The sequence below is a fragment of the Nilaparvata lugens genome, chromosome 13, assembly GCF_014356525.2.
Source record: "Nilaparvata lugens isolate BPH chromosome 13, ASM1435652v1, whole genome shotgun sequence".
Classification (NCBI taxonomy): Eukaryota; Metazoa; Arthropoda; class Insecta; order Hemiptera; family Delphacidae; genus Nilaparvata; species Nilaparvata lugens.
This window is the reverse complement of record NC_052516.1, coordinates 29,183,852-29,194,328: the sequence shown is the minus strand read 5'-3', so window position 1 is coordinate 29,194,328 and position 10,477 is coordinate 29,183,852. Positions and strand designations below refer to the sequence as shown.

At 35.1% G+C, this 10,477-nt stretch overlaps 1 protein-coding gene across 8 annotated transcripts in view; it reads right to left on the bottom strand.

Moving 5' to 3' along the window:
• Positions 1 to 629: 629 nt before the first annotated feature.
• LOC111047728 (A-agglutinin anchorage subunit) overlaps positions 630 to 10,477 on the bottom strand; it is a 69,741-nt gene continuing 59,893 nt past the window's right edge. For 7 of the 8 annotated variants that reach the window (XM_039440264.1, XM_039440262.1, XM_039440261.1 and 4 more), the window contains one exon: positions 1,053 to 2,945. In XM_039440264.1, coding sequence (XP_039296198.1) covers positions 2,933 to 2,945 — 13 coding nt within the window. In that variant the 3' untranslated portion in view covers positions 1,053 to 2,932. Of the gene's footprint in view, positions 2,946 to 10,477 lie in introns of all 8 variants that reach the window. The other variant, XM_039440260.1, reaches the window with a different exon arrangement.

Below are 10,477 nucleotides of genomic sequence, written 5' to 3'. Positions count from 1 at the left end.
AGTGTTTCATTTTCGTTAAGGTTTTCAGTAATCAATAAATTTATATGTTATACCAATAATAATTTTTATATTTATTATTTACTGAAATTCGATACTATCGAAATATCGATATCAATATCAGTGATATACTGTATAGGCCTACAGTACACTTTTAAACAAACAGTAAAGCCTCCCCAATGACTGGGTAGGTACTATCAAAATATTTTAATACAGTGTTTTAGAGAAGTATGTTACACTTATGTTGCACAGAATCCGGTTAAATTTTAATCCTGATCAATTTCACTTAAACCAATCAGAGAAGACCATTTTAAAAAGACGGCTTCTCTGATTGGTTCTCCAGGAATTAATCAGGATTAAAATTTAACCTGCACTAACTATTATACGAGTCGGTTCCGCTAAATATTATTCTTGAGTTTGAATATCGCTTCCCAATAGTTCTGAGCTCATCTGAAGTTGTAATCTTGTAATTCCTCTTATTCATCGTCATTATCAAAATTCCCATGCACAAGCATACCGTAGCTTATATGAACATCACTCTCAGCACAAAAAAAATTGAAGGAGTTTCAATGATCATTATTAACAGCATAATTACACACATATTCGTGAGGTAATCAAGATAAAAACACTAATCCAATTTCACAATAATTTATTATTTTAATAAACGGTGTAGCCTAGTGTAAATATACAATACTCTGACTGATACAATAATTCTATCCATACATGCATACATTTGTAATTGTGACGATAAGATAAACATATTAACACATCTGAATACCCTATTTAAATAAAAATATTATAATTTAAGCTATTGGCTGTACAAGTGAGACAAGAATACATTTAAAATCATTTAGTGTAATTATATTACTTGAAAAAACTGGAATTTTATTTATATTAATGATAGAGTAACTAAAAACGACTTAGGAAAAGTTCTTAGAACTTGATTCATTAAACTTGAAAAGTTTCTACTTGTCGAGTAAGATGTGAATACAAGTAATATTTGTTGCCATTATCATAATAATTATTAATATGTCTGAGTAAGAGAAACTTGAGCGTTTTTTGCTGTGTTTGATTGGCTCACAGCGATTTCAAAGTTGGATTTTCGATTGAATGCTTCAGTGAAAAGTTTTCTGTGAATCATAGTAGTTTGGTTGAATTTGAATGTATTACCTTTTGAGAATTTTACGCTTTCTTCGTAAAATGTGAGATGAACTATTTCGTCCGAATATTGTTATTAAAGAAGATCCAGATTGTAAAAATGACAAACATGCTGCATGACAATCCGGGGTACAAGAATACTAAACTGGCTGAAAATGAATAAGAAATCTGGCGCAACAAAGTAATAATTTCCAGTATTAGAATTTAGTAAGAAATGTGAATTAGTAAATTTAGTAAGGTATTTTCTTGTAAATCTTTTGGTACAATGTTTTAAAACATGCATCGATTGACCATTGAAGTAATTCTAATGCTATTCTGCGTTTGTAAGGTTTGTACCGGTTTTGTAAATCAGTATTATTAATGCATTCAGTATTATAATACTATCCATATCACTTGCAATGATACCATTATCTTTTATCTCTACTGATTCACTGTATTCTGCTTGCAATGAGATTTTAGACTGGTGGAATTAGATTTCAAACAACATGTAAGGCAAGCTAGCTTTTCATACAATGAATAGCAATTAAATCAATTTTATAACTTATTTCTACATCTGTATGTATTCTGACGCTCTTTATGTGCAAGAATAAATAATAACAGAGCTAGAAATCTGTACAATGAAATAGGAGATTGATAAGTGGAACATATGAAATATAATATATTTTTAAATATTGATAGGTATTGATGTTCTGGTTATTTTTTCACATTCAAGACAGATAGAACAAGAATAAAGATAGTAGATGAGAAGGATATAGCGCATTGGAAAAGAGAATATTGTACTACAGTGGAATAATGCAAAAATATCCTAAAATAACAAATGATTTGAATAATTAACTAGATTTCTGAATATTAACTGAGTTGGATGATTCACTAGATTTCTAACACAGATTAGGCCTATATCAATTTGTTGAAATTGGGTAGGAAATAGTTTTGTTTGCACTGGTATTTTCGTATTTGTGAATAGATGATCAAATTAATATTGAGTAGATTTAAATTCAACAACCCTACTCTCAGAAATGAACCATTTTAATGAAAATATTAAATTGCATATAATATACATAAATAATTGCACCATTGATTAAAAATAATAAGTTTGAATATGTCTTTGGAAACTAAAATAATAAATTGTAAATAATAACTTTTTACAAACTATTCAGTTGTATTCCTCATACAAAACAAAATACCGTACATTTTTTACAAAATCAAATCAATTAAAATAGAAGAAACGAACTAACCACACTTCAAAACATATTTACAAAATTAAAATCAAGTTACACCGACTTGGGAAAAACAGAATAACCACACTTCAAAATACATACACTTACAAAACTAAAATTAAATTACTCCAATTTGGAAAATAACGATCCACACTTCAAAATTTACAAATTCTATAACAAACTGAAGGAAAACACCTCAAATTCCAAGAAAGTAAGAATCACATCAACGAGAAATACAGATATTCCACCAGTAAATAATATTTATAATCTACTTAAAGCACAGTTATAAAATACAGAAAACTAATGAACGATTGTAATATAACAACTAAACTCGACTCAAAGTATTTATTATATACAGTTGATAATATTATAAAACCATAATCGATTATAGCAAATGTATAAGCAATCGTCCAATAATGATTATATAATAATATACAATACAAATACAGATATATAAATAGGCAGACTGGTAGCCTACAGTGAGATATTAAAGATAATGGAATATTTTTGAAAGATTAATTGTGAAGTTACGTTGAGTCTTCGTCCCATAGGCTAACATCTTAAGGCTCTATTCTGTAAAAAAAGGAAAAATCGGAATTAGTTCACATAAAATTAATTTTTTTTTTAATTAATTAATTAATTTCAACATGAAATTACTCAAGAAAGAAAAAAACCCGTTGAACCCAAATTTCGTCGATAGTAACCCATATAACCCATTTCATAATAATTTTGAATCCCCACTTTTGATTGACATTCTCGAATGAACCTTTGTTTCACTACACTGCACTTTCGTTGGTTTGTACGTTGCTTTATCGTCGGGGTTACAGTACCTTGTTTTTGGCGGTGAGCTTTTACCGGTTGAATTTGGCTTGACGGCGACGTCCTCTTACGTCCCTAGACCTGTCGTCTGAACGGGTGTCTTGAAGCGGTTTTACATAAAGTTGCGGAACCAAAGGGGTGGTAGTACAAGAAGTTGGTTTGGGGACACACATGAACCGCTTAGCGGTTATTTGAAGAAACAATTATTCGTACATGATGAAGAAACACAATTAAACCTTTCAGGACATGGCACTACTAGTAAATTTAAACATTAATAAAAAATAAAACTAGCTCCTACATTAACTACTGAAATAAACTTATAAACCTGCCCAAAAAGGGGGAAACATAGTGACTACATCTTTACTCTCGTAGTGCTCCTAGCAAAGTGTCCTCCGAAACGTAATCTGGTCTTGCGCGGCTGGGGAATCCCCACTACTGTATTTAGAAACAGGTCTCCTATTGGGCGAATGGAATCAATTTGACCAATCGTCGCGTGGCTTCTACAGCCTTTGGACCAAATAGTAACTGCAAAATCGGTAGTTTGTTATAATTTCAATGCTTGCTGTTTTCCAACTTATCGCATTTTATGTCGCGACAAGAAGGCTAAGTTTTAGAGATAATTCCATAATCTACATTCCTCGACGACTCGGAGCCACAATTTTTAAATATCTATCATGGGAAACTCGAAGTCATGGCCGTTCATAATAGAGAGAGAAAATAATTTATTTCGCTAACTCACTTACAATAATGGCTCTAGTCTATTGCGTATTAAATTTACTATTATAACTTGGGAAAAGGCCTGAATTAAAGACAGTGCCCGGCACACTCCCCTTCCTTCCGGTGTGAAACACGCAAAAAGAAATCTAATCAGGATATGTTACCATAGAGGCATTCTGTATGATTTGGAGAGTCGAATTTCTGGATTGATAGTAGGATCCAATTTGAAGCGGGCCCTCTTCAAAAGAAATCTCTTTAATCATTCCGAAATTCAGCAAAATGTATAACTAATTGAGATTTGTGGCAAGAGTCTTTAAAACTGTGGCAAGAGTCAGGACAAAACAATATGGACGTGTCCACCTTTTAAGTAGGTACTAAAGACGGACCGAGTATAATAATCTTGAATACTTCAATCACTTTATTGAGTCCCTGGTTATTTTCTTGGCAAACTCTAACAAGGGAAAACGTTTAAAAGACATCATAGTTTTAATTGGTTCTATGTTACTCTGCTGTTGTAAAATATGAAGTACGTTTGATCATAATAGTAAAGGATGAAACTTTTTCACTCAGCTGAATGTATTGAAATCTAACTATCATTACTATAGAGTTGAGAGTGCAATATATTTTTAACAATATAAAGCAATTCAATAGGCAATACTATTCTACATCGACTACGATTCAAAGATAATAATGGTTGAAACTGCAACGCTAGCGAGTCATCGGAGAGCAATGACACACGCTTGATGTACATTCCGTAGCTATGAAACTTTTCTATCCATTATTGTATTCCAGCCGGAAATCTCTACCACTGAATTATATTAGTGAACTAAAATGGATTCAGTTGAACTGAATAAACCTAAGATAAGATTATAATTGTATTAATCACGGAAGGTAAACTAATAAAGAATAGGGATATCAACAAAATAAGATGAAATATAAAGCGAATAGAATATAAAATATGAGGCCTTAGACATTATTCTTATTATTTTATGAATTGGAATATATATTATCTATATGTACTAACTCCTAACTATGTGAATGTATAATTCTTAACTATGAATGGATGAGTATTAAGCTATTGAAAATGGGTATAGTATAGAATATTATGATAAATCGTCTTATGCTAAATAACTTATTATTATTATTATTATTATTATTATTAGAGACATCATTTACATACATAGTATTATGACTGTTGATGACTTCAAAAATTGATCATCACCCGATTTACCAAACAATCAATTATCTACTACCGTGGGAAAACTGTACAATCATTTACCACGAGTATGCAGCCGATCAATGAAATAAAATTAAACCTAATTCACCTACCTAAATATATTTAATATTACGAAGTTAATAACATAATTTAATGACTAATCTAGTTGCGCAAGTTATTTACATTCCGGAATTTCTTCTATATACATTATATTGTCACGTAACAAAATCTTTGACTAAACCCTTCATGAACCCGTAATGAATCCTTCTAACAAATACGGTAAATATCTTTATCATAACTCTTTTTTCTCTTTTCTCCTTCTCATTCATTAGGAATCATCTCGTTGAGTGTATAGAGACAAGGCTATAGAGTGGCGCCATACTCACAAAAACCTATCCAATTATAACTCACGACAAAAAATCTTGCCTTCAATAGACTGATCTGTATCCTGGTCGGATCTTTTTTCAACATAACTCAAGTAGTCATCTTTCAAATTGCTGTTTATGGTGGTTTCAACCGTTGAACATTTTTATTTGAGAGACATGAGCTTTTTGTACAAAATTTTGGGTGGCGGGGTCGTGTAACGATACGGTAACCGGAGAAAACCAGTCCTTAATAACGAACGGTCCCTTCCACCTGTAACTGAGTTTGCTAGAAATCTTATTAACGGCGCTGGATTGTACATGTGCTTGTAATAATACCAAATCACCCGTTTTGAAAGGTACATCGACACGACGCCGATCATATCTCTCCTTCACTCTCGTATGTGCTCGAAGTAGATTATTTCGAGCCTTCCTCCAAATCTGAACTGTTCCCGAATTTAGTCGTTCGGGGAAAATCTCATCCAACTTCCATGCATTAAGCAATGGGTGATTGGGACTATACCTAAACATAAGTGAAAAAGGGGTACACCCTGTGCTATCATGTGAAGCCAGGTTGAAGGCCAATGGCAGCCAGCTTAGGCAGTCATGCCATCTGGTTTGCGATTCTGCGTGAAAAGCAATCAGAGCGCTTTTCAAGTTTCGGTTCACGCGTTCAGCTACATTGGGGCAGGGGTAATAAGGGGGCGTTGTGATATGTTGGATTCCTAATTGGAAACAAAAATTTCTAAACAACGTCGAAGTGAAGATGGTCGCATTATCTGTCACCAGTCTTCTAGGCACAGAAAAATTAACAAAGATTGATTTCAGTGCTCTAATTACGGCTGCAGTATTTCCTTTTCTAAGTGGTATTAACCAACAAAACTTAGTAAACGAATCAACGCAAGATAGAATCTGAGTATATCCCTCAGTAGTTTTGACTAACGGGCCTACTAAATCACAATAGAAACGAGCTAATGGTTCATTGTCAACTCTAGAAGCAAGAAAACCATAATTTTGTTTAGTGGAAGGTTTGCTACGTCCACAAATATCACATGACTTTACAAGTTGGGCAATATCCTTTCTAAGTCCGGGCCAATAAAAATGTTCTAGAATCTTATGTGTGGTCTTTGCAAGGCCCAAGTGTCCACCAATGGAGGTCTCATGATAATACTTGAATACAAGGGGGATGAGAATTCTAGGAACTACTATCTTCAGCTGATCGCTAGTCCTAACTTCAGTAACTAGAACACCTTTCCGTAAACTGTACGGGAATTGTTCTTCATTCCTATCAATCTTTTCGAGAATATCTTTACAAAAGGGGTCATTGTCTTGATGAACTCTAATATCGGTGAAGACTAGAGGGAAATCAGACAACTTCAACGAATTCACCATACTAAACAGAGGTTCGATTTCAAATTTTGAACTTTCTGGAGTTTCTTCGGTACTAATTTCATCCTGATACATTCTTGAAAGGCAATCGGCCACTACATTTAATCGCCCGGGTATGTGGGTGACTTCGAATTGGTAGGTTAACAATTTCAAAATCCATCTGCCAATTCTTCCCGTATTTTTGGGGTTATTGAGCATCCAAGTTAGAGCAGAATTATCAGTCAATAATTTAAATTTGGAATGTTGAAGGTACAATCTAAATTTTTCCATCCCGTAAATCGCCGCTAGACATTCAAGCTCGTAGGTTGAATATTTGCACTCCTGTTGACTCAGTTTCTTTGAGGCATAAGCAATAGGGTGAAAAATACCGTCAAATTCCTGAGAAAGTACAGCAGATATGGCCGTTGAAGAGGCATCCGTTTGGAGAACAAATTGCTTAGAGAAATCGGCCGTCTTCAAAATAGGAGGACAAGATATGGCCTTTTTCAACCCTTGAAAGGCTTGCTCATGAGTTTCATCCCAAATAAATTTACAATTTTTTTTTCGAAGATCATTGAGCGGTGCGGCGATCTCAGCGTATCTAGGGATAAATTTATGAAAGTAGCCCACCATCCCGATGAAACGAGCGATAGCTTTTTGATTTTTGGGAGTAGGAAATTCACGAATATTCTTGGTGCGAGAAGGATCAATAGAAATACCATCTTGGTTGATCAGGTGACCCAAAAACGAAATCTGTTTTTTTGCAAATAGAGCCTTTTCCGGATTGACGGTGAAACCAGCTTCACGTAAGCGGAGCAGTACGGCCTCAATATGTGCCAGGTGTGAATCAAAATCTTTAGAGTAGATAACTATATCGTCCAAATAATGAAAGACAAACTTATATTTCACATCTCCAAACAGTCGGTCTAATACCGAAGAAAGTGCTTGTGCACCGGTAGCCAGCCCGAACGGAATACGCTTGAATTGATAAGTATTTCGCATAGTACAAAACGTAGTTAAGTGTCTACTTTCTTTAGCAAGGGGGATTTGATAATACGCTTGATTCAAATCCAGTACTGAGAAGTATTTAGCACCATTGAAAAAGTGGAAGCAATTTTCGATGTTTGGTAATGGGACTGAATCTAACGACACCTTTTTGTTTAAGAAACGATAATCAACGACAAGTCGCCATGAATCACTATTCAAATTGTCTTTACTGGATTTACTTACTAGGAAACAGGGGGATGAATAATTTGAGATCCCTGGCTCAATAACACCCTCAGCTAACATCTTCTTAATTTTTTCTTCAACAATTTCCATCTTCATTGGATTTAATTGATATGGGGGTCTTCTTACGGGTTCGGTGGAAGTTAACCGAATCTTGTATTCTGTAAGATTAGTTTTGCCTAATTTTTTGGATAACACATCTTTAAATTCATTAAGAACTCCTTCCAACTGGGATTGTTCAAGATGCGATAAGTTATCAGCAACTTCTGTCACGGCGATAGAGTTTACAGGTTCAGAGCACTTTGCTTTCCAATCTTCTTCGAATTTGAATTTGTAATTGGGTTTGAAACCAAAGAAATATCTTCTATTAAACAAGTCAAGTATTAATTTGGAATAACTTATGAAATCACAACCTAAAATCATTGGAAAAGGTACATCATTGGTAATGAAGAATTTGAAATACCAGCTGAAATTTTCTACCTTGATTTTTAGTATTACCGACTCATGAAGCAATAGCTGCGTGTTGTTGGCAGTTGTACAACTAATGTTTTCTTTCTGAGTAATGAGATTCGGAATTTTCGACACTAGGCTATCATAAACCTTTCTTGAAATAATCGAGCGTATGGCTCCAGAATCAATTAAAGCAACAGACCGTATTTTAGGAGACCCTAAATAACAGGAAATAAAAGGAATTACATTATTGCACAAACCTCTAATCTTTCCGTGGGAAGGGTGTCTTTTTTTTCTTGACCTACTAACCCTTTTCTTAGTGCTTTTCTTAACACCATGTCGTCTAGCCCGTTGGATATAACACTGAGGCGAATAGGTGGAATTTTTGTCAGACTGGTTAACTATCATGGAAGCGGTACGTTTTTCTTTTGTTTGTCCTAGTCATATTTTCCGGTTTCTACAATCGCGCGAATAATGACCGATCTTATTACAAGTATAACATTTCACCTCATTGTCACGCTTAGTAAAGGAAACTTGTGTTTGACCTTGGGCATTATTGTTATTTCGAAAACGTGAGTTGTTGGGATTAGAATGACAGAATCGAGCAATATGACCAACTTTCTTACAATAGAAACACCTTTGTTCAAGTTGTTCATTACTCCTACTAGGCGGGTTAGGACCTGACCTATAATTATCGTTCCTAGGCCGTTCAACTCGGTTTCTTTCTTCATCGGCGAAACTCAAGTTTTGAGCTTGTACGCTCATATCAATCAATTCTTTATATGTCTGAGGACGACTATGGAAGATAAGTCTGGATCTTTCGGCAGGATTAAGTCCCGAACAAATGGTATTCACAATTTCACATTCGATTAAATTTAAACGTAATAATTTCGCGGCCTCTTTAATTGATACTATGTAGGCGGACAACGGTTCGCCTGTTCTCTGGAGTCGGTAGAATTCCTCCCTTTCAATGACGGCCAATAATCTTTGCGGCACAAAATATTTTAGAACCTCAGCATGAAACTGATCAAATGTATAATTAGAATTAATAGCAAAATTTATGCGATCGGCTAGAGGTCCTAGAGAGAAAGGTTGAAGGATCTGGAACAATTGTACATCCGGCAAATCGAACTGAGTTGAAATTTTTAATGACAGAGCGATGAATTTCAACAATTTGTCCACGACTAAACCATCAGTGTGTGGCAAATCACGCAATAAATGTTCGATCGGGTTAGGGAGACGATTATAAATCGTATTGAACACCGGTGTATAGCCTGATTGAGGTACACTTTGAGGTAGCGCCCTAGTAGACGTGATATTACTGACTGATTGCCTAATCGGAACAAATTGACGGGGGCATTCAATGCGTATACTGTTAGGGTTCAGTCCCAAGCATGAATCAAAAGTTTGAGTTTCTTTCGGTGCGATAACCAATGCAGGTGGAATGTGCTCTGTGTCGCCGTGTTCATTAGAAACTGGTGGTGGGGCGGGGACCTCTACTTTTCCTACATCTACTTTATCTACACCACTTGTCCCCGGAAATCAAAAAGCGATGGACTTAAGACAGGGGTGGTGAATACTACCGGAGCTGGGGACGGGGCGCGACTTTTGACCTCCTTTTGTACTTGCAACATAACGGGGTAAGCCGCCTCCAGGGTTGCAAGGCGTTTCTGGATTTCGTTAATCAGTTCGGAATCAGACCTCTCCTGAGCATAATGAGACAGGTGAATAATTCTATTCAATACGTGTAAGAATTGGTTCACTATTCGATTGAACGATTCTTTCTTTTCAGCATCGGAACCAGTTTTCAGTTGAGGTAACCACTCATCAATTTTAGCAGTAATTTCATTGATACTCTTTAATTCGAGTCGGGACCTGTCTTCATCATACACCGCGCGATGGATTCTACCACTACCCTCACCGCGTATTTGACGGTATTGTTGTCT